The following is a 25318-nucleotide window of genomic DNA, read 5'->3' as shown; positions in this document are numbered from 1 at the left end:
TTTGAATACTGCCTCTTAACTGGTCTCCTGCTTCTTTCTCTTTTTCCTCCCTGATCCCTGCCCATGCCCCTTTGAGTGGCTAGCTCACTCAAAAGTAAAAGCCACACCCCTGTGAGGCCCTCCCTGTCCTGGCCCTGCGCTGCCTGTCTCTGAGTTCTGCTTCTGCGGTGTTCCTTCTCACCACACTGCTCCAACAACACAGCCTCTTTCCCCCAGGGGAAAAAAATCCCAGGCATGCTGTGTCCTCAGGGCCTCTGCACCAGCTTTTTCCTCCTCTGCACTGTTCTTGCCCCAGAAAATGACACGCTACCTCCCTTCAGTTCTTCACTGAAATGTTGCCTTCTCAGTGAGAGGCCCTCCCTTGTCACCTCCTTTTCAGCATCAGCTTCTGCTCGCCAAATACTTCTGTCCTCTTTCCCTGCTTTATTTTCTGATTGGCACTTACCACTAACTAGCATATTACCTATTTTATTTATTTTTGTTGTTGTTGTTGTTGTTGTTGTTGTTGTTGACTCTGTCCTCCACTAGAATGTAGGCCTAATGGGGATAGTGGTTTGTGTCTCTTTCTAATTGCTTTGTCACTAATGTCCAGAAAAGGGCCTGGTGCGCAGTAGGATATCCCTGACTATTTCTGAAAGAAGTGATTAGAGGACTGCTTGTTAATATTACATAAGTGACTTGACAACTCCCCGTACCTTGCTCAAAGAAGATTGCGAGGAGGCCTGGGAAAAAAAGTCCCTTTCTCATTGTGATGGGATGATCTTGCTAGTTGACATTTGGTCTCAGAAGATTTGGGGAGGTTAATCCCAGGGAACGCTCCCACATGATGTTCTCACTAACATGGAGATTTTCTCATATCTACAACTAGTCTTGCCCTCTGGAGAAAACACTAAGCCTATAGGAATGAAGCTTCTCATTCCCTTAGCTTTGGGGAAAGTGAGAGAGCATGAGAACTAGAGGTGGAGTTGAAGAGAATTCATGTCCATTTCACCTCCTGCTGCCAATCGAGTCTTATGTGAGTGTATCCCGTACTCATTTTCCAGGAGTTAAGTGAAATTGTTCAGTCTGTTTCTTTTAATAAATTGATTATGCTTCACCCAGTTTCACATGCTTTCCACTTCTTCTGGTGATGGTGTGAGGTGCAAGAATACACTAATAGGATCACAGTTGGCCACACATTGAAAATGGGATATCAAGTGAAAAAGAATCTGTTTCCATTGTACTGTAACCCACAACTTTCTTTGGTAGAGCCATTACCCGCTGTGATAATAAGATCAAGCCTCTGTAAGACCCAAGTATCTCTCTTAGGATGTGGTGGCGTTGGTGGGATGTTGATGTGGCTCACTTGCACTTGAGAACGTGCATTGCTTTGGCCCCTTTTTCGGAGGGTGGGGGAAGACTGGTTTAAAATGTCGCTTCCTACTTAAAAAAAAAAAAAAAATGCGGTTACTGGCTTGGAACAAATAGTTGCGCATGCTAATCACTCCCAAATCTGGATATATTTCAGGGTGTTTTGACAGTTTTCCCCACATAACATCTGTACTTAAGAAGCCTCACTGCTATTGGTAAAGTATGGACTTGATTTCTCTGCTCACATCCAGGGCACTGCATGGTTCTGCCCTGCTCTCCCCAGAGCTCCCGCCAGGCGCTCCCCTACAGGCCTTTCCATCCTCCATGAGTGTGAGCTTACACGGCCATTCATCTCCAGGCGGTTATGTGCACCATCACTGACAACTCCCTCCGCATCTCATACACACTGGGCTGCTCCCCTACTAAAATTTTCCAAGCCACGTGTTCCACGTTTCTTTTCTCTGCCATGCTCCCAGCTGTTTTGTGCTGTTTCGATGTGTCTGTTTGCATAGCACTGTCGGACTCTATGCATGAAAGGTGTGTTGTCGACATGAATGGTTTCGAAAATGTTTCTGTAAAGAACCTGCCTCACTTGTCATCAGGGAGAAGGAAGCTTGAAGCCCCAAAGGTGTAGAGGTCAGGAACTCCTGCTGGAATCTTTGCCAGATTGTGTATGCCCCAAAAGAAAAGAAGCCCAATAAAATGTGATGTGGTCTCTACCGATATAAAGCATAGAGGAGTCCCTCCTAAAAAATTAAATAACAATAGGCAGTGGTGACATGAAAAGTAGGATCCTGCCATAGACTAAAAGGCTTAAAAGTACAATATATACCATATCGTGTGATGGCATTGTGCTGGCGTCATCACAAAAGGACAACCATCCATGCAGAACTCAGGTAAACATCGTTGTTGGCTTTATCTTGGTCAACACAGTGTTAGTCTGACAAGAGACCCAATCAGAGTGGAATGGAGCACACTAAAAAAGGGCACACAGCTGAACCCCATATTGCTTCCTGGAGGTCAGGATGGAATCTGCTGTCCTTTGTGTGACCCATCAGACAGTCCTGATATGCTGTTCTTAGATAAAGCATAATTTCAGAATTATCCCCTTTCATTTAGATTAGAAAACCCAAAGCCCACAATTCCACAGCTGGAAATAGCAAAGTTGATGGGATCTGAAAAGGGAAGACAAACTCAAAGGGAAGATGGGACCCCAAAAAAGAAGAAAGCACTTGTGTGATAGGAGAGAACTTAGAAAATTCATTCCTAACAATAAGAGTGTATTATAGCTTATCTATCCCTTTTCCAACCATTTCTTCAAAGGATGAATTTGGTGTTTCAGACTGGAGAATTAGTTCAGCTTCTGGTTGCTTCTCCAATTTTTCCTACCAAGTTTGCTATATTTGAGTGTAGACCTTGTAAAGACAGGTTTTGAGAACATATTTGCTGTTCAAAGACTGGCTAGGGCCAAGATATGTGGGTAAGATGCACTTTTCTCAGATTCTTTCCTTAATCCTCCAAAAAAAGGTTGGTCCCAAGTTTGCATGCTCTCCTTATGTTACCCAAGTGTCTTTGCCAATCTTTCACTTGCTGTCTTTGGCCACTGTTCCCCCCTAAAAAGATAACCGAAAAAATATGCTTCCTGGTTTGTTTAGTATCCAAAGAAAAAACTGGTACAACCAAGATTGGCTTTATCAGCTCAAGCATTTTTGAATGGCTTGGTCTCTCTGTGATTCCTTCTCATTCCCCTGTGAAACTAGAGATTCCCAATTGTTACAACACATCAATTTATTTTGGATCTTTTTTTTTAGTTAACTAATCAAAATATTATTTCACAGGCATTATTTTATGTGTTAGTAATGGAGCCAAACTTTTCTATTGATATTTTCCCCTTAGGGATAAAATTTTTTTAAAAATCATGTTTTTCCCTAAAAAAAAAAAAAATTCCATGGCCAACAAAACTAGGACCATATACTCTTTAAGTCCTTTGTGATTCTTGCTTTCTCTAATAAAGCCATTTGGCCCAGCCATAAATTTTTCTAAATGACATAAACATTCTAAACCTCTTTCTAGCCTTTCTCAATATTCATGTCCTGGGGTTTAGAGTCTCATTTACCCTGTTCTCTGCCCCTCTGCATTCTCAAATTCTTGTGCTTTCTACTCCAGATAGCTGGAGAATTCCATTTAAATCCTATCAGGTTCTTTTTACAGCTGAAATAGGACCCCCTCTGAGGTCATTTCTAGACTGCTTCCACTGCCTGATTGATATGTAAAAAAATGTCTTCATCATAACCCCCCCAACCAATTATTTTTAAATTTACTCTTCAAAGTAAAATAAAGTAACAGAGCCATGAAAATAGAAAAGCTACAACTTGGCTCTTTTCTTTTTATCTTCATTGGAATGGCATTTTTAAACACAGGCTTATGTCAGACATTGAACAGCCTCCACACTGGAATGAATGTTTTGATTAAAAGTTATTTAATATCTCTGATTCCTTGGACTTCTGCCTAAAGCTGGAGATATTCTTAGCCACAGGTCTTGTGCCTCCTTTGATAAGATAGAAAGTGGCCTCAAAATCTAGAGCGAATAAATGGCATTCTCAAAATAGTCATTTGCTTGCATAGGTGTTTCTATCACAGAGGATACTGATACGTTACAAATTAGGAAGCCATGTTGGGATGGAGGAAAGATAAATTCACCAACAAGACACCTTGATCTGGATGTTCACCGATGCTAGGCCTTTAGGTAGAAATCAGAGTTAGGATACAGTGTTCACATGGCAAACCTTAAAAACAATTATTCTGTGTGGCCCGAACATCCAATTTTCTTGCATTTGTGTTCAGAGCAATGCAGGTTAAACAAAAGACACTTAAGCAAGTTGATAGAAAATGAGATCTTATTTTTAACTTCTTTCAATGTAAAATAACGGAGATGGATTCTCGTAACAACTAAATAACAATACAAAAGGAAAAAGAAAAACTTTGTTCCAAAATACAAATAGAATTTTGGCTCAATAAGTTACTTTAGCTTCAGAGGTAGTATTGTTCTCAATGCAGCCTCTTTTCTTCAACTGTCATCATTTTGAGGCAAAATATTTACGGAACATTAAATTGTTTTTCCAGCTTTCCCACAGCATTTCATGCATTTAGATATTGATGTGACATAGTTAGAAGCTGAGCCCTCCGGACCTGTATTGTGTGATGGTATTGTGCTGCTGTCATCACAGAATTCCATTTTTTCCAGCCCCCAAGGTCCTGTCCGTACTTGCTAACAGGTCATCTGGACGGTGACTCCTATGTGCTCAATGGCGTGAGTGTTATCACAGTAACCTTGGCAACCAAGCTAGCTCTGACTTATGCTGTATCATAAAATTAGATAACAGAATTGACATTTAGCTACATGTCTGTCATACAAATTAAGCTCTGGAGAATGATGTTCTTTACAGTCATGTGCCTTAATATGGAAATAGAAGGCACCAATTAGAATAATTTTATACATATGCATACTATTCCACATTTAGGTAGAGGATATCTATTTCCTCAATTCTTTCTCTATGATATTGAACCTCACATATTGTCATATTATTCTCACTGTGCCAAAATTCATGGTGGCTTTATTTTATGATCAGGACAAAGCTTATAGCAGAATTTCATCAGATACCCAATATAAATAGGATTATGAATAATAGAAAACTCAGCCTGTAAAAAAATGTAAAATTCAAAGCATTCTTGGCTTTACTGGGTACTGTTATTTATGCTGATTGGAAGTAAGACTGAGCGCAGAATATTCCACAAACTAAATCAGAATCCCAAAGACAAGACATGCTTCCCTTTCATTTATATATTTGTGCATATTTTTACACATATTATTCTAGCACCCAAGAATCTTTGATAATATCTTTATTTCAAGAAGATTCTAACCCTGCAGACTAATACATTCATCTACTGGGAGTCCTAGGTTTTCTTTTATAATTCAAAATATTTTAAATTTAGGACTTTCCCTTCTATTTGCTATGGTCTGGTGCAATTTTTCTTGGATATAACTTAAAGACTCAACTTGTGAATTACGTTTAATGTAAGCACCCTGCAGTTTTCTGCATTGCAAATGATTATTTTTAGAAATTTTATGGTTGCCTGCATATATTTGTTTGTCCTCATTGATATGTAGGGGGGAAAGCTCATTAATGATTTAAAAAGAAGGTGTTTTGATTCATTGACTTGATTCTTCTCATTACATAAACAATAAAGGCAATAAATTAACATCTAATAAAATTAGAAGAGTTTATTTCTGAACTTAGCTGCAAGATAGTCTTGAATCCATGCACGCAGCTGTTTCTGTTTTTTATATTCTTCTGCCTCACTGTTTTGAAAGTCATTATTGAGCATATTTTAACCTGGAATGATGGTTTATAATTCCTATTTAGCAGATATCCATCAAACAATATTTGAACAGCTGTTTTATAAAATGGTTCTTTGCCTTCTAGAATGGTAAGTTATTATGTGAAAATAGAAGGTCCGTGCCAGAGTTCACTATAAACCAGTTTTCCTTTTCCCTGTATACCTGCTATGTATCATGTATAACATTTGAAAAATCTAATTCCAATATTTTCTCACCTTATTAGCCCTCCGTCTAATTCTTGCTGAGCTGTATGTTAAATACTGTGCCTTATACCTAGTTTTTTAAAAAGTCAAGATTCCTGCAAGTTCAGGATTTTTCTTTTTTGGAAAAGATAAGTGGTTGTGCTCTCTACATGTGTGCCTAAGTGAGAAGAAGGGCAGAAAGCCTTCTGTGTATTTGCTGACCCTGAGCAGCAAATACTTGTGACATTTTCGGCAGTGTTTAAACTGTTTGCTTTATCTCATTGGGTCAAGTCATCGTCACCTTTATGTTTCAAACTGATAAAAGGTAGTTTTTATTGTTTTCTTTTATCTTGAAACTATTTCTTGTGAACAGAAATAGTTCAGCATGTTATGGCTCCAGGACTGAGTTAAGTTGGGGTAACCGTCTCTACCGGAAAATAAACGCCATTGGGAACTTCTCGATGCATAAGCATTCTGCAGTGCAAGTTGAAAATGGACTACCAGGCTGTGTTGGTGCTGGAATGTGGGGGCTTATCAGGCTGTTTGCATGACTTAGAGATGTGTTTTAATATCTTTTAATATCTGGCCTTTTTTTTTTTTTTTAACTGTGACATGACATGGCATTAGATGAGTGGTAAAAGAAAAAATGTTAAAAGGCAATACGAGCTTCTTCTGTGATTTCCTTTTTAGGTCTGATGTTGTGGTCCTCTGTTTTTCAATTGCTAATCCCAATTCCCTAAATCATGTGAAAACCATGTGGTATCAAGAAATCAAGCATTTTTGCCCTCGCACACCTGTTGTCCTTGTTGGCTGCCAGCTTGATCTCCGCTATGCCGATCTGGAGGCTGTTAATCGAGCCAGACGCCCATTAGCCAGGTAAGCCAATGACTCAGGGTTTCAGGGCACAAAATAAGAGTTGGAGGTAGCAGGTGTCTCTGAACCTAGCATTCTGTTCTGGTTCTGGGATCCCATTCCATCAGTCATACACTATAAGTCAGCCTGTCCAGCATGAAGGGCTGTGCCTGACATCCTTCTCATGCTCAGAGCATCATCTCTTACATTGGAGCCATGTTTTAGTAAAATGGTTGGCCAGTGCTTGAATTGACTTCTCTGAATATGAAATTGTTCATGTAGGAGTGCTTTCAAATGTATGAAGTTTTATCCAAAATGTTAGCTGCCATAACAATGTCAATAATGACATAAAATTAATTAAGGCTCAAAATGATCAGCCATAATTTTTGGCCCCAGGGAATATCAGGTTCATAGAGATATGCCCTTCCAAGTGCTCTTAACTTCCCTAATATCCCTTAGTCCAACCTGAGAGAACATATCCCAAAAGAACAGTGTCCAATTCCTAAAAATCATTTCAACCTATAGTTAATTGCAGGGGGGAAAAAAAGCAAACACTATTTTTTAATGTCTCTAGAAGTCCTTACTTGTGTTTTCAAAGTGTCACAATTTTCTATAAATCCACTTGAATGAGTATTTTTTTCACTACATGTAAAATGTGGATTCTAACTTTGGGGATAAATAAGTTTTTTGAAACATGTTCCCTCTCAAATTCCCTTTGTACCTTGGTATCTTCTTTTTCATGTTTATGGTTGTTTTTATTTTATTTTATTTTATTTTGCTGGAGAGCAAAGCTTTTCAAAACATTTTGATATTAATACCATGCTTTGATGTTTGCCTTAATAGGCTTGTCACAAAATTTTATGTGAGTGCAACACTATGTACTCTTACAGTGAAAGCAGATGATGTTCTTTAGATAATTTCTGATGCCCTAGGTACATTTTGGATAAAATTTCTGAAAAAACTTTATATTCAGTCTTTTCACAGTCCCTATGTTCATAAATGCATGGACTAGGAAATGAATATTAAGAGCCACATGGGTATGTGGAAGACTGGAGGGGAGAGGGTTGCAGAGCTGCAGAGAACGGCAGAGAAGACAGTCCTTCTGTAGAGCAATTCCAAAAAGGAGGTGGCATTTGAACTATGTCTGGAGAATTTCATATTAGCAAATTTCAAGTCAGCCTTAATAACAAAGAACACACAATGCCAGCAGGAACAAGCCTTGAAATTCAATCTTTCCTGCACTTCCCTTCTGCCTTTGACAACACCCTACGATTTTCCATCTTTATCCACCCAGTTTTCCAAATCCAAATTCCACCTATTATCAGTTTTCTCTCCTGAGACCAGGACCTGTCATATATATTACCTTTGGTGTCAAAGACCAAATATTTATTTAGAAGATTGATTCCTAAAAACATGTCCCCAAATCAAAGAAGGTGTTTTTGGAAAGTTGTAACACCAACTCACCTCTTATCTGTGTTCTGGAATCTGATGATTCCTTCACATGATTATGCCATAACTATGTAACTACACTTTTTGTATATTGGCCTTCTGGGTTTGATTTGATTGGAAATGGGCCTTGTGTGCCAGACTAAGGGCTGTGGACTTTATTCCATGGGCTTTGTGGAATTATAGGAAACGAACACAGAAGTGCTGCTGCACCCCACTTTGTTATTTAAGGATTGCTCTTGCAGCAAGGAGGACTGTGAGCTAAAATTGAAAAATTTGAAGACCAATTAAGAGGCTAATGGACCAGTCCAAGCAAAAAATAGTAAGGGCCTGATGAAGGGAGTGGATGAAAAGAAAAGGAGAAACATAGGAAAGAAAATATATGAATCCAGTAGACTTAATAACTATTAGATGTGGACCATTTACCTGGAGTAGGAGAGTCTAGACTCTCATGGCTTAATAGAGACCTGTCAACAATTTGCAAACATGACCTCATGCAAACCTTTTAAACTTCCTGCCTCAGTTTTTCTCAGAATGTAGAACAAAAATAATACCTGATAGAGTTATTGTAAGGCTCAGATAAAAAAATTTAAATGGATGCATTTTAAAGTTATAAAGCTAATTTTAAGCATATGATGATGAAGAAGAAGATGATAAAGATGATGATGGTATCGATAATAATGGTAACATTTATGGAGGTCTTATTCTGGACCAAGTACTATGCTTAACATATTATCTCACTTAAACTTTTCAATAGTTTTTTTTAAGATATGGATAATCATTATCATTATGCCTGTTTTATGGCTTAAATGAGATTAAGTAATTTGCCAAAGAACAAATAGCTAGTAAAAGACAATACTTTAGTTACTGCTCTTACTACTGAAACCATTTTTATCTGTAGTCATAAATCTTTTACGTTTGAAAGGCTTGTGTTTCGTAGTTGATTTTTCGAGATCCTTATTGAAGCTCGAATAGATTTTTAAATGTATAATTAAATTAGGTGCTTAGGTAGACACTGGTGACTATTTTTCTCTAAAATAAGGCTGGTTATAATTTTTTAAAATATTCTATTTCAGGCCCATAAAGAGAGGGGATATTTTGCCCCCAGAAAAAGGTCGAGAGGTTGCAAAGGAACTTGGCATACCATACTATGAAACCAGTGTATTTGACCGGTTTGGAATCAAGGATGTGTTTGACAATGCCATTCGTGCAGCGCTGATTTCCCGCCGGCACCTGCAGTTCTGGAAGTCCCACTTAAAAAAAGTCCAGAAACCTTTACTTCAGGCACCCTTCCTACCTCCCAAAGCCCCTCCACCAGTCATCAAAATCCCAGAGTGTCCTTCCATGGGGACTAATGAAGCTGCCTGTTTACTGGATAATCCACTGTGTGCTGACGTCCTGTTCATCCTTCAGGACGAGGAGCACGTCTTTGCACATCGAATTTACCTTGCTACCTCTTCTTCCAAATTTTACGATCTTTTTTTAATGGAATGTGAAGAATTCCCAAGTTGGGGTGAAGGAGTTGGTGAGAAAGAGATGCAGAGTAGGCATCTTCAGGGCCGGACGCTGAGTCTTGATGCAGATGAGGAAGGGGAAGAAGGCGCTTCGAGGAGGCCTCAGGCCGATCAGGGGATGTCTCCAAGCAAGAACCTGTTGGAGACTCCGGGGCTGGAAGCTGAGGGCTCCGTTACTGAGATGCAGCCTTTGTCAGGCTGGAGCAAAGGGTTCGTTGGCATGCACAAAGAAATGCAGGTCAATCCCATTTCAAAGCGGGTGGGCCCCGTGACAGTGGTCAGGATGGACTCGTCAGTCCAGCCAGGCCCTTTCCGGACCCTGCTCCAGTTTCTTTATACAGGTCAACTGGATGAGAAGGAAAAGGATTTGGTGGGGCTGGCTCAGATCGCAGAGGTCCTAGAGATGTTTGATTTGAGGATGATGGTGGAAAACATCATGAACAAGGAAGCCTTTATGAACCAGGAGATTACGAAAGCCTTTCACGTCAGGAAAGCCAACCGGATAAAAGAGTGTCTCAGCAAGGGGACATTCTCAGGTGAGCAGGTCCCCTGGTGGAGCCATGTACACCTTCGGTGGTGTTTTATCCAACATTAGCCAAACTAAGAGAAGGAAAGGTTAACCGTAATTAACATTTAGTTATTTTTTTTCCATGTACATTTCTAAGCTGAAGGTATTAACTTATTTAATTCTCATCAGTCTTATTGGTTATTCCCTATTTTGCAATTGGGAAAACCAAGGAACAGAGAAGTTAGGTAATTCACACATGATGACACAGGCAATAAATGGTAGGAGGGGGTACTGGAACCCTTTTTTGGTTACAGAAATCTGTTTCCTAAACTGCTATGGCACCACACTGGTCTTTGGGGTCGATCAGATGTTCCTGAGCCTGTCTCTAGCCAGCTTGATGCTTGCAGTACCCTATCAGCATCTGTTCCTTGACCAAGTCTATTTTTTTTTTTAGTTGTACATGGACACAATACCTTCATTTTATTTATTTATTTTTATGTGGTGCTGAGGATCCTTGACTTTCAGCATTGATCTTTGGTCCTAAGCCCACTGAATTCCTTCCTGAACCTGAGTTTGGTGGCCCTTGCCTTCCTATGAGGGGTGTCCCATCTGTTCCATCTCCCTCCTTCTCTGCCCTCATGCTATTCTGTAGTTTTCCTGACCTTGCTTTGTCTTTGATATTTATGCTGATTGTTCTAAAATTGACCTCTGGGTATGTGTGGGTGTGGGTGGGTATGTATTTCATTGGAAAAAGTTGACTTCCGGAATTCTATTTATATGGATACCTCTATTTTTGTCTATCCTTCCTAGTCCCTGCCATGGTCCTACCCATTCAGCAAGTGGTCATTGAGTCTTTTAATTAACTTTAAAGCTTATGAATAATATTTACTCCAAACACTGGTCATTGTGGTGTATAAACAGCCTTAAAAGTTAATGAAGGAACGTGCCACAGACCTACAGTAAGTTAAACTAAAGTTGATTGAATCACCCTTCCCTTACTGCAGAGACGAAACCGAATGAGGGGTGGGAGACTCACTAGGAGGCTCCCATTTTTAAAAAATTATGAAAAACAACTTAGGGATAATTAAAGAAATTTGAATATGAACCAGACAGAGGATGACATCAAGAAATTATTTTTAATTTTCTTAGGTGGAATAATGAGATTTTTTTAGAATATTTTATTTTTAGAATATTCATGATAAAGTGGTTAGGAATGAAGTATCATTATCTGTTAAAAAAAAAAATAATAAACGTGGCAAGATGTTAACAATAGGTAAATGAGTGATTGTTGTACAGGTTGAACAACCCTAACCTGAAAATCCAAAATCTGAAATGCTTCAAGATTTCAACTGCTTGATTGTTGACAAAGTGGACAGTTCCATATCTGTCCCCCACATGACAGATCACAGTCAAAATGCAGGGCTACTAAAAATATTGTATAAAATTATTTTCAGATTATGCACATAAGGCGTATATGAAACATATATGAATTTTGTATTCAAACTTGGGTTCCATCATCAGGATATTCACTATATATATTCAGATATCCCAAAACCTGAATAAATCCAAAATCTAAAACACATATCCTCCCAAACATTCTAGTTCAAGGAATACTCAACTTATATTGTTCTTTGCCTTGTTGTATATGTTTCAAGTTTTTCATGAGGAGGAGGAGGGAAAATATCCCTTTCCTTTTTTGTTACTATATGGTTCAGAAAATCTGTGTTGTGACCTTATATGTTATTTTAAATGCTTGTTCCTTATTGTGAAAATTGGGTGTGCCAAAAGTGGAGGTTGACGTGAAATCAGTGAGTACCCACAGAAGAGCCAGCGAGAGGGATACCGGTTGGTGGACATGGTTGGAACAGAAGCCTCTGAGCTTTGGGCAGAGCCAGCTCATCATTGTGTTCCCTCCATCCTTTGGCAGATGTGACCTTTACCTTGGATGATGGAGCCATCAGTGCCCACAAGCCATTGCTTATCTGTAGCTGTGAGTGGATGGCTGCCATGTTTGGGGGTTCGTTTGTGGAAAGCGCCAACAGTGAGGTATGTGCCTTCCTCCAGGCCAAGTGGTGTCTTGTGAGTGTGTGTGCACGTGCACTTATCTAAAATGTTGAAGTATCCAGATGACTTCAGTCTTTAACTGCTTCCATGAAATAGACAGGGTGAAGCCACCCTCTTCTAATTCCACAGTCAGGAGGTCCTGTGGGTGATTCGTCTCATGTTCGAGCACCTCACATGCACTTCAGCCTTTCATCCTCACTCCTGTCCTTGACAGTGAAGACATGGTCAGCTATTCCTTTTTAACAAATGTCACCGAAGTTCTATCAAAATCAAGTATTAAGAGGGGCAGAACCTGATGTCTAGAAGTTCAGGAAAGTGAGGAATTCTTCAGTTAAGTAAGTCCCAGGTCCTGTTCTGCCCTTAATCAGCCAAGGGACCTTAAGAAACCTCAACCTGGGCCTCAGGCTCCTTGCCTGCAGGTAAGGAATGAAGTGGCCATAACCTACAGCACTCCACAGCTCTTTCCTTCCTTCTCTGCCCTTGCAGAAGGGGTAGGAGGGTTTGTCAACTGTAGGGAAACAGCATTGTAGCAAACGGTCACTCCTCTGAATCCACTTCTCAGAGTGCATAGGTGTAGTGGAAGCAGCTGGATCATATAGCACCAAAAGAAGGACATTCTTAGAACAAAGCAAGCAATATTTCAGAGATGCTGTCTTTATTCTTTTACAGATTCCCTTGGCGGGGGGCGGGGGGGGCGGATGGGAAATTCCATTCAAGCCCTCTAACTTTAGTCCAAAATGAACAAGCATTTTTGTTGAGTTTTGCAATTATTTTTTAGAATCTTTAAAAAAAAAAAACATGGGGACACCCCATCAAGTTTATTGTCCTAAGAGACTTGTTTTGCTTATCTCAGCACATCTCCAAACTTTCAGAAGAAACACAGAAAACAATAGCTAACTTTTCAAAAAGGGTGCTCACAGGAGAAATCTGAGCACTCCCATTATGACCCAGGAGCCTGCATTTGCATCCCCAAGTAGGGAACAGAATCCTAGAATCACAAGCCTGTGATGGCTGGGCCTGAGAAGGTCACTAGGCCACACTCTTGCTTCCAGAACAAACTGCAGCTGCTCCTAAACCATCATCTGCTGTTTGGGAAAAAGACATCAGAATTGTCCCACTACCTTCCTCTGAGTACCTACCAGCCTTTGTAAATCAGAAGGTGTTCACTTGTAACTAATCCAAGTCTCTCCTGAGGGATCAAACATGTGTGAGCCTTTTACCAAGATTGTTGCGGTGTCGGGGTGGGGATATGGCTCAGTTGGTAGAGTGCTTGTCTTGCATGCACAAGGCCATGGGTTCAATCCCCAGCACCAACAAAAAGCTTACTGCTGTGTGATGGAGCCTGCATCATTAAGGGACTAGGGGGCTCAGATCATAACTCTTTCACTTACAAGCTGGGTGGCCTCGGACAAGTGACTTACCTTTCTGAGCTCCAGTCTTCCCATGTGGAAGACAAAAATATCCCATAGTGTGGTTGTGAGGTGTGAGAATCAACCCTTGCAAAGCTCTTCCTAAGCAGCATAAGCAAAGGGCAGCTGCCACCAGTCTTATTGTGATGATGATGGTATTCTTTACTTCAAAGAAAAATTCAGGGGGGGGCCACCAATTAGCAAAACCTCATCCAATTGGCATTTTACTGACTTCAGTAATCTCCAGAAATAAAGAGCTCAGAGGCCTGCTCCCCTTATTTTCCTAGCTCACTCAAATGTGTGCTGATTGTGCAGCAGAGAGCCTGCTGCTAACTGAGCAGAGAAAAGTTGATCAAGGTCAGGAACCCAGGCACAAAGGGACGCTGTCTGAGCTGACCTCACGAATGCTAATCCCCTTTATCCCTTCACAGAATGGACTATAATGTTCTCCAGATTAGAATGTGCAGGAGAGGTGACCAAAACAAAACCTTGGCAGCAAGCGTGAACGCACACATATTACAGGGTAGTTAATAGCTGCACTAGAGGTGGCCACCTGCTTAGCACACCCTTAGCACACACCAGGTCACTTAACTCTGAGAACAGCAGCTGAGGTTAATCTGTCTGTGTAGATTGAAACCAGCTCAAAAAATAAAGGCCATGGAACCAAGTCACCAAAAGTCTGTCAAAATTCCATTAGCCAGTACACTAGAAACCCATTTCCACCCTTTCCTGCCCCCTTTCTTTTCTTTCCAGCACACACTATCATTTAGTAGTTATGAACTCTAGTCCCAGTTTGACCTTGGGCAAGTGACCAACCTTCTCTAAACCTGTTTCCTCCATCTATAAAATAGGGATGACAAGAGAACCTCTTTCAGAGTGTAAATAAAGTAAGAGAATGCATGTGTAATGTCTCAAATGTGACACCTAGAACGTGTAAATGCCCAACAAATGTCAGAGACTGTTATCCCAGAGTATTCTTGTTAAATTCTTTCCATGAGGGGGTGAAGGTCTCTGTGCCCTGAGAGACATAAGTTAAAATGCCCCCAGTTCCCTTTCTGTACTAAGAAAGCAAGATGGTGGTGGTCCTAGGTGAAGGGAAGAGGCACTTGGTCAAAGGCTTGTAAATACCCCACAGTTGATTTCTCCAGTCTTCACACTGGGGCTTGGTTTCCACACTTGGGATTTGGTCTTCCTAGGCCATCATTTAACTGTTCATTGTCTTGGGGTAATCTGACTTCCCCCATGAAGTTCAGCCTATTTGGTGAGAGAGGGGAGAGTTAATAGAATGCACATGCATATCCAGAAGGAATTATGCCGGTTGTTTCTTTAACGTTTTTGTCCTTTAATATGCAAGAACACTATATCTTACATAGATCTTTTCTCATTACTTTTAATGTAGCAGTAAGCATAATTCTCTCCCCCGAGGTACTCAGCAAGTGGTTCATTAAAAATGCATGCCCAGCTTGTAGTAAGCAGTACTCTAGATCTAGAATGCTTTCTCATTCTGTATGAGACACTCTCTAATTATAAGCCTAATGGTCTGAGCTAATCTTCACAATTAAAATTTTAAACCAACTGAACTAGAATATGCAACATTGTTTAGGATGGCATATTCTCTTTCATTACTCACTTTTTTAAAACTTTTAGTTGTAGATGGACACAAAACCTTTATTTATTTATTTGTTTATTTTTCTGTGGTGCTGAGGATCGAACCCAGGGTCTCCTCCATGCAAGGCTAGCACTCTACCAATGAGCCACAATCCCAGCCCCCTCATTACTCATTTTTTTTTTTCTTTAAGCAACATTCGGCCGGTAGGATGTAAAACTTTGTATTCAATTTCTTCTGTAGCTTTATGTATATTATTTTTAAAGTGCTATCAAAGGTTGTTACACAATTAATTATAAATATGGAAGTCACAGAGCAGGCTTTGTTTTTAAAAAAAATCAACCAGTAGAGGAAAAAAAATGCACGTTCTGAAAGTGTTTTTATTTTCATTTGATGGTTATTTCTAAGGGTCCCTAACATTATTTACCAAAAAGAATCATCACTTCAAAACTTGTTAACGTCATATTAAGCAAAAAGGAAACAGCAGGTCATGGGTGATTATAAACATCAGAACACTCAGAGGACACAGGCAGGAGTGGGGCAGTGCTGCTCACTGGAATCTGTCATCTCCTGTGGCCCAAAATAACATCTTTTAACTTAAGATGTCCATTTTCATATTTGTATTTCCAATGGGCATTTTTTTCTTTAAGGCATGATTTAGAGAACACAGTCTTAGCAATCAGTGTTAAGACAATTTAAATATTTTCAAAACTGAGTGTCAATAAAGAAGAAACTTTTTAAAAATCTATTCCAGATTCCTCCCATATGAGATGAGGAAACTAAAAGTCAGAGAGGGTAAGTGATTTATCAAAGATTGCACAGTATTTTAGCAGCATATTCCTGGGCCTGCCCCAGACTCTTACCCTGTCCCTTCAGGCAGAGGCAACAGGCGTCCCATTACCTGAGCGAGCAGAAGCTCTGCAGCTTGTATTAACAATTAGTAATATGGCACTTAGCACTTTGTAAAATATGGATACTTTGATTACAAAAAAATTCAAATCTTAAAAGCTTCACAACTTAATCTTCAAATATCTAGAAAAACACTAATCCAAACATCATTCTAGAGTAATGAAATTTTGCTGTTTACATATACACAGAAACAAGTTTGTGCGAGCACCCATAAGGAACTTCATTATCTGTATAAGACAAATGCATGTGCATATCAATACATGTGTATGTAAGCATACACACAAGTACAGCCAGTATTAGACTCACTCAAATGGCAATTGATATTTATATTCAGGTGCAACTGGTTGAAGAGAGGGATAACTGACATTCCAACATCTGAATATTTCACACGGCCCAGTATGTGTATGGCTTTAAGATAATAATGTCAATAAGAGTTTTTATTAATCAAATTATATTATATATGATGTTCTAGAAACTTGAAATGAGCTGGGCACAATAGTGCACACCTGTAATCCCAGTTGCTAGGGAGACTGACTCAGGACGATCACGAGTTCAAATCCAGCCTCAGCAACTTAGCAAGGTCCTAAGCAACTTAGTGAGACCCTATCTCTAAATATAAATAAAATGTAAAAAAAAATGAGCTGAGGATGTGGCTCAGTGGTTAAGCACCCCTGGGTTCAATCCCCGGTAACAAAAAAAAACACAAAGAAAGAAACTTGATTATAATGACCCATGCAGCTTATTTATGGAATCATAAATATGGTTTTCACTGGCTGTGTCTCAAAGGGGAGTATAGATTTCTTAATATTTCCAAGAATTTTTCTGGTCCTTCCATATAATATAATAAAGAATGACTCTATCTGCTGAAAATATATGCTCCCTCTGAGGTAGCTGGTGACTGCAAAGGAGAATAATATGGGAAGTTTTTATGACTTAATTCTGGAACCATAGGCCATGAGCTCCTTGTAGAATGCGGAAGATGTGTGTGTGTGTGTGTGTGTGTGTGTGGAGAGAGGGAAATAAATATATATGGGGGAGGTGTAGTTATGTGTACTATATAGATATAATCATGTTTTATATGGATGTAATCATATTTAGATATAGATCTTTATATCTTTATATACTGTCTACAGGTTTAAGTACCAGAATTAGGAAATTTATAACTGTTATCCTTTTAAATTAGAAATGTAATTCTTAAAAACTATTAGTGAAGTGCAGCACATTATTGTTCTATAACCCAAACCTTTACTTCCTTGTTGTTAATGGCTTCGAGTACTGCACAGTAATTAGAAAAACAGTCTTTAGAAGAATGATACTCCTAAGTTTAAATCCCAGTCCCTACTAATAGCTCTGTGACCTTGGACCTAAGCTTTAACCTCCCTGAACCTCAGTTTCCTTTTCTGTAAACTGGTAAAAAATAATGTCTCTTCCTCCTAGAGTGGAGATAAAAAGCAAATTGGATGGTTTATGTAGAAAGCTTAGCAAAATGACTGGTGTATAGGAAGCCTTCTAGAAAGGCCTTCTGATGTTGTAATCATCAACATTCCAGTAGGAAAAGCTAGTGGCACTACTATGTACCATGCCAGGGTCTGTCTCATGGAGTTGGTTGGGGACCTGGAATAAAGAGTAGCCGCTTAAGAGAGTTTATCCCTCTCCATCCTTGCCCACCTGTCTCAAACTGAACCTCCAGGCAGCAAACTCCAGCACGCATTTATATGGACAATTCCAGGTCCTCGAGATATCTTGACAAGAGGACTATACTTCAGACCCCATCAACCACTCCCCGTAGATGTCCCAGCAGGGATTCCTTTGGATTTTCCAAAGCAACTACTGTTCCAGTAGTTCTGAATCCAAGTGGTTGTAGGAAAAAATAATAAAGCATATATATGGCGCTAACACATATGGATAGAACATCAGAATCAAGCCAGTCACTGTGGCAACCGGGCTGGTTGTCATCTCTCTCAACATCTTAGAGAGCAGGCGCTCTCCTGTGTCGGCAACAGTGTGGCTTGCGCCCCCCCCCCCCCCCCCGACCAACACCTGTCGTGTTTCTAGATTTCTTTCTTCCACAGTAGAGTATTATCAGTACCTGCCAAGGAGGGCCCATAATGTCACCACACGTTTGCAGCCCATTTGTCTGATTTATACATCTGAATAGCCATTTAAAAATTCCAAATCAGACTTTGTCAAGGAGCTCCACTCTTTTGTCAACTACAAATCAAACCGTTATGTTTAAAGCCATAAATACTGAATGATTTCTACGCACAGCCTCAAAGCAGGTATCTGAGACTTGGCAGTATCAAATCCCACAGTTGGGATATTTATAAGCACATAGCCTGAAAATGAGCCTACTCCCTGATTTCTCCAGCAGAATTGAGTGTTTCCTGTAACATTTCAGGTACATCTCCCAAACATAAACAAGATGTCAATGCAAGCTGTATTAGATTATCTCTATACCAAGCAGTTGTCGCCTAACTTGGACCTGGATCCGCTGGAACTAATTGCCTTGGCAAACAGATTCTGCCTGCCACACTTGGTTGCACTTGCAGGTAAGACTGATGACTTTGCACAGGGTCTGTCGTATTCTTCAAGATCACATTTAAAATAAGAGCTCCAGGGAATAAGAAGGTATTTTTTTATCCCCCCAAATAGGACTGTTTTATATCCACGATATGAATTGATCAAATGTATCAGCAGTTCAAAAAATATTTTTTAAGCATCTGTTTTGTGCTCTTCCCTGTTAGGTGTTACAGATATAATGGTAATTCAGGACCCTGCCCTGGAGGCACGTGCTCTATGCATGCCGAGTCACTTGTGGGCACAGAACTTGAAATAAAAAGATTCTGTCACCAACATCCTATCATAATGTGTGCACAGACACAGTGTTTAAGGAAGAGGCAGTCGGTGCAGTGGCTAAGTATAGACTACAGAGCCAAATTGCCTAGTTTCTGATTTGGGTTCCACCATTTACTGGCCAATGACTTTGTCCTTTATAGAACCTTGGTTCTGTAGCTCAGCTTTCTCTCTTTTAAAGCAGGAATAATATTATCTACCTTAGAGTTATTGTGAAGATTAAGTAAGTTAAAATATATAAAGTCCTTAGAACAGTGTCTGGCTCCTAGTAAGCATTATGTAAGTGGTTTTCTTATAGCTATTTCAGAAAATGTTCTGACATTGTCAAGTTCATTTTGGGAAAAAAGAAAAAGGGGAGGTTTGGCTTAGCTTCAAGAACCTTATCTACAATTCCTAGTTTCGTTCAGTTGATAAACTGAAGCAGGTCTGTATAGGATATATGCATTTAGATATCTTTGTCAACTTTTTAAAATTTAAATCCTCTGCTTTGCTCCCCAGAGGTGTCAATTAGCAAACTGGGGTTTTATTACTGTGGTTAGCTGATTCCTATGAAGAATGAAAGCAGAGACTAGACAGTGCCTGTCTTGTTCACTGGCCTTTCCCCTGTACATGGAAAAGTGCCTGAGCCTATTAGGCTCTCAATAAACAGTTCTTGAATAATTAAGTGAATAAAAATGAGCAAATGAATGAACCAACCCACCCTCTCTACACTTCACTTTCTGGCAAGGACTTCAAATGAAAGATGAGTTTTTCTGTCCTCCAGGTTTCTGCTACACACAAACCATCTGAAGATCAAAGTCCCCTCTTTTCCCTACTTCTTCCCCCAATTAAATAGAGAGCTGAAGCATTGCTGTTAGATTTGTTTTAAAAAAGTTTTTTACTAATATACCTAAAGCCATAGATCCAACTGAGTGTACTACTTTTTAAACACTAACTTCAGCAGGCTGCAGGGGGTGGCTCCTTTTTTCAGAAATATGAGTTTCATGTAACTCTCCACGGGTTTTCCAAATATTTGTCCTTTGAGGATGAATTTGATTTTTTTAATGGCCAAAAGTAATTTGGAGTCAAATTCATCAAACAAGGTTTGTGATGAGTCTTGGAATGCTGCCATTTTTGCTAAAATATTAGGACTGGCAATGATAACATGGGATTGATTTCTCCATGAAAGCTATTTTTTTTAAATGATCCAGAGAAAACTTTGTGTGTGAACTCCATACTTCTATGTACATTTAGTATTGTTGTTAAATGTTGTTATTACTGTTGTGATTATTTAATATATTGCTTCCCCAGGATGATTCCTTTAATCATTGATAGTATTTGGCATGTATTGTCTAGAGTGTCTAGAATATCTTTGCAGAGTATTTAAAATTCAATTTCCAAGGTGAAATGCTTTGCAAGCTAGTGTTAAATAAATATCAAGAAATGCTCGCCGAGTGCAGTGGCACACGCCTATAATCCTAGCAGCTTGGGAGGCTGAGGCAGGAGGATCACGAGTTTGAAGCCAGCCTCAGCAAAAGTGAGGTGCTAAGCAACTCAGTGAAACCCTATTTCTAAATAAAATACAAAATAGAACTGGGGATGTGGCTCAGTGGTTGAGTGCCCCTGAGTTCAATCCCCAGTAGCCCCCACCTCCCCGCAACAAGAGAAAAGAAATGCTGCAGTTATCTAAAATGAAAGAACCCGAATGACTTCTCTGGGAAATTTTGAGCCAAATAGTTTTGTTTATCAGTGCAGCTGAAGAGGGTTTTGCCAAAGAAATCATTCAGTTCCAGATGCCAAACTGACCAGATAGAGGCACACTGAGTACATGAAGCCAGAGCACAAAGTAAGCATGGGTTGTACGATACAGGTGTATCTCAGACATGTTGCAGGTTCAGTTCCAGACCACCACGGTAGAGCAAATATCACAATAAAGTGAGCCCACGTGAAGCTTTGGTTTCCCAGAGAATATTAGTTATGTTTACAATCTACTATAATCTATGAAGTATGAAAGAACGTTATATCTTAAAAAAAAAAAAAAGCATACCTAATGAAAAAAATGTTTTGTTGCTAAAAAAAAAACAAAATATGCTAACAATCTTTTGAGCCTTCAGCCAGATGTAAGCTCTTTTCTGGTGAAGAGTCTTGCCTCAGTTTTGAGGGCTACTGGTTGATCAAGGTGGTGATGCTAAAGGTTGAAGTGGCTGTGGTGGCTTTTTAAAACCAGATGGCCGTGAAGTTTGCTGCATCGACTGACCCTTTCACAGAAGAGTAGGCTGCAGCCTATGATGCTATTTAATAGCATTCGCCCACAGTAGAATCTCTTTTGAAAGTGGAGTCAGTTCCCCCAGTCTTGCTGCCTCTTCCTCACTAAGTCGTTGTGACATTCTGGATCTGTTCTCGCCTGAGCAATGCACACAGTGTTTTCACCAGGTGCAGGTTTCTATCAAGAAGCCACTTTGCTCGTCTTTAAGAAGAAACTCCTTACTCATTAAAGCTCTGTCATGAGATTGTGATAATTCAGTGACATCTTCAGGCTGCAGTTCTCTTAGAAGCTCCCATTCTAGCCCTCTTGTTATTTCTACCCCATCTGCAGTGTCTTTGTACATTGAAGTCTTGAACTCCTCAAGGTCATCCATAGGGTTGCAATCAACTTCTTGCAAACTCCTGTAAATGTTACTCATTTGACCTCTTACCATGAAACATGAATGTTCTTAGTGGCATCTAGAATGGTAAATCCTTTCCAGAATGTTTTCCAATTTAATGTTGTGTTGGGCATGAAGATGGCATTAATCTCATTGTACATCTGTTATGGTTCCAATGTAAGGTACCCAAAAGCTCGTGCATGAGACAATACAAGAAGATTTAGAGATGAAATGATTGGGTTATGAGAGCCTTCGTCTAATCAGCAAATTAATGTCCTGAAAAGTGGATTGAGTGGTAACTTTAGGCAGATAGAGGGTGACTAGAAGAGGTGGGTCCCTGGGGGGAGTGTGCCTTTGGGGTTTATATTTTGTCTTTGTTGAGCAAAGCTATCTCTGCCTGCTGACACAATGTCCCCAGCTGCTTTCCTCTGCCACACCCTTTGCCATGATGTTAGACCTCACATCAAGCCCTGAGGAATGATGTTAGCTGTCCATGGACTGAGACCTCTTAAACCACGAGTGCCAAAATAAACTTCTCCTCCTCTAATTGTTCTTGTCAGGTCTTTGGGTCACAGCAGTAAAAGAGCTGACTAAAATAGCATCTGTATTAGAGCTCTTTGGTGACGAGGTATATTGCCAGTGATCACTAATATTTTGAAAGAAATCTTGTTTTTTCTTAACTACAGGTCTCAACGGTGGGCTAAAAACAATAAATTCTATTGTAAACAGATGTGCTGTCATCCAGATGATGTCCCATTTCTGGAGCAGAGCAGAGCACATTTAGTGTAACTCCTAAGGGCCTTATGATTTTCAGAGTGACAAATGAGCAGTGGCTTCATCTTAAAATCTCCAGCTGCTTTATCCTCTAATAAGAGAGTCACCCCGTCCTTGGAAGCTTTGTATCCCGGCATTGGCTTCTTCTCTCTATGGAAGCCCTAGATGGCATCTTCTTCTAATGAAAGGCTGCTCTGTCTGCATTGCAAACCTGTTATTCAGGTCATCGATTGTCTTAGCCACATCTTCTGGATGATTAGCAGCAGGTGCTCCACTTGCTGCTTCACCTTGCCCTATTACATTATCAAGCCATCTTCTTTCCTTTAAGCCTATAAACCAACCTCCACTAGCTTCACGTTTCTCTGCAACTTCCTGACCTCTCTCAGCCTTCATAGAATTGAAGAGAGTTAGGACCTTACTTTGACTTAGGGAATGTTGTGGCTGGTTTGCTCTTCTCTCCAGACCACTGAGACTCTTCCAGATCCAGCAATAAGGCTATCTTACTTATCATTCCCTGGAGTAGCACTTGCAGTGTCCTTCAAGATCTGTTCTTTTGCATTCGCAACTTGACTGTTTGGTATAAGAAGGCTAGCTTTCAGCCTTTCTTGGGTTTTGACATGCCTTCCTCTCTAAACTTAACTATTCCTAGCTTTTGATTTAAAGTGAGAGGAGTTGGGATTGTAATCCTAGTGACTCAGGAGTGTAATCCTAGTGACTCAGGAGGCAGAGGCAGGAGGACCACAAATTGGAGAACCAGACTCTGCAATGTAGACCCTGTCTCAAAATTCAAAAATTACTGTATGAAGTACCCCTAGATTCAATCCCCAGTACCAACAACAATAAATAAATAAATAAAGAGTGTGACTCTTCCTTTCACTTGAACACTTAGAAGTCATTATAAGCCTATTAATTGGTATAATTTCAATACTGTTGTGTCTCAAGGAATAGGGAGACCCAAGGAGAGAGAGGAAACAGGAATAATCGGTCAGTGGAACAGTCAGAACACACACATTTGTCAATTAAGTTCATCATCTTCTATGGGCACAATTTATGACACCCCAAAACAATTACAATAGATAATTTATCCAAGATCATCATAAACTTATACAGTAATAGCCAGGTGCTGTGACACATGTCTGTAATCCCATCAGCTCAGGAGGCTGAAGCAGGAAGATCACAAATTCAAAGCCACCCTCAGTAACTTAGCAAGACCCTAAGCAACTTAGCAAGACCCTGTATCTAAATAAAACATTCTTTTAAAAGGGCTGGGGATGTAGCTTAGTGATTAAGTCCCTGGGTTCAATCCCCATACCAAAAAATAATAATAATAATATTATATATACACACATATATACATGTACATACATATATAATGTATATTATCATGAGATTTATATATACACACACATACATATGTACACACATATATAATAATGATAAAAAGGTTTGAAATATTTTGAGAATTATCAAAATGTGACACAGAGACACAGAGTGAGCATGGGCTGTTGGGAAAATGTCTCCAGTAGACTCACTCAACACAGGGTTGCTCCAAACCTTCAATTTGTAAAAAAACATAAGTTCTGTGAAGTGCAATAAAATGAGATCTGTCTATATATTGGGCTAGAAGAGCAAGTACAATGCCAGAGAAGACATCCAACATCAAAGAGCTAGAAATACTGGGACAAGCCTGGTCACACGTATCAACCCCAGAGGCCACAGACAGCCCAAACAGAGGCAAGAAACAGCCGAACCCAGACACCAATTTGAATTCAGCTTACAAGATTTGGACATAATCCCCAAGGAGAAATGACCCTCCCAACTTGGGTTTTTTGTTTCTTCTGACTCCGGTTTCCTCATCTTTATAATCCAAGAGGCTGAACAATACATTATCTATCTGTAGCTATTGACTGATACAGACATACGCATCCACATTTTTAATTCCCCACATAGACTTATTTTTCCTGTCCTTCAGTTTCTTCACTGTCAGAGCTTATTGAGAATGAGAGCCGTGTCAGCGCAGAAACTGTCAAACAGGAACATTGATGCTAGGAATGGCCTAGAGGATTCTAGAAAGATGATAGACTATTTAGAACCATTCTGTCCAGGAGAACTGTCTCACAGTGATGGAAATGTTCTAACCCTACACTGTCCAATGCTGAGGGCATGTGTAGCCATTGAGTGTTTAATGTGCCCAGTGTGAGTGAGGAACTGAACTTCTCATTTTACTTAATTGTAATTAATTTAAGTTTAAATAGTCTGATCTTGCAGTGGTTACCATCCTGGATAAGACAGAGCGGGTCTAGAGGATTCTGACTAATTCAGAAGCACAAACACGACAGGGATGTTGGCGCAATGGTTGGATGCCAGAGTGCTGCATATTAAAAGAATCCTGGTCAGTTTGGATGGCTGCCCAGAGCCGTGTCCCATATTTCCTCTCTTCTTAACTGGTCCCAGCCCAGCCCCTTCAGGCAAAGTGTCTAGCTTGCAGAACACAGTTTTAACGTTCTTTGGCCCTCTCTCTCTTCCCCAGAGCAGCATGCCGTTCAGGAGCTGACCAAGGCCGCCATGAGTGGCGTGGGCATTGATGGGGAAGTGCTCTCCTATTTGGAATTGGCCCAGGTTTGTTACAGTTTGCTTTTCACCTCTTAAGTATGTTCAATCCGTTCATTTAATGCTGATAAAACATTCCACTCTTGCATCTGTCTAAATAAAGATGTCACCACTGAGTCACAGAGGCCCCCTGTGTACATGGAGAAGATCTGAGAGTTTTACATTTCAAGGCACCATTCAGCCTGCTGGGCTTCCTTTGATAAAACAACAAGGACCCC

The 25318-nt window shown here is 40.0% G+C and overlaps 1 protein-coding gene across 5 annotated transcripts in view; it reads left to right on the top strand.

Annotated features, from left to right (window-relative positions):
- The window catches only part of Rhobtb1 (Rho related BTB domain containing 1), a 72570-nt gene that overhangs the window by 41883 nt on the left and 5369 nt on the right, over nt 1-25318 (top strand). For 4 of the 5 annotated variants that reach the window (XM_076834694.1, XM_076834696.1, XM_076834695.1 and 1 more), the window contains 5 exons: nt 6622-6807; nt 9306-10279; nt 12179-12297; nt 18638-18788; nt 25021-25109. In XM_076834694.1, the coding sequence (XP_076690809.1) occupies nt 6622-6807; nt 9306-10279; nt 12179-12297; nt 18638-18788; nt 25021-25109 (1519 nt within the window). Of the gene's footprint in view, nt 1-1507; nt 1566-6621; nt 6808-9305; nt 10280-12178; nt 12298-18637; nt 18789-25020; nt 25110-25318 lie in introns of all 5 variants that reach the window. The other variant, XM_076834697.1, reaches the window with a different exon arrangement.

Source organism: Callospermophilus lateralis, chromosome 15, assembly GCF_048772815.1.
Source record: "Callospermophilus lateralis isolate mCalLat2 chromosome 15, mCalLat2.hap1, whole genome shotgun sequence".
Lineage (NCBI taxonomy): Eukaryota > Metazoa > Chordata > Mammalia > Rodentia > Sciuridae > Callospermophilus > Callospermophilus lateralis.
Note: the sequence above shows the minus strand (reverse complement) of the source record. Positions and strands in the feature narration are given on the sequence as shown.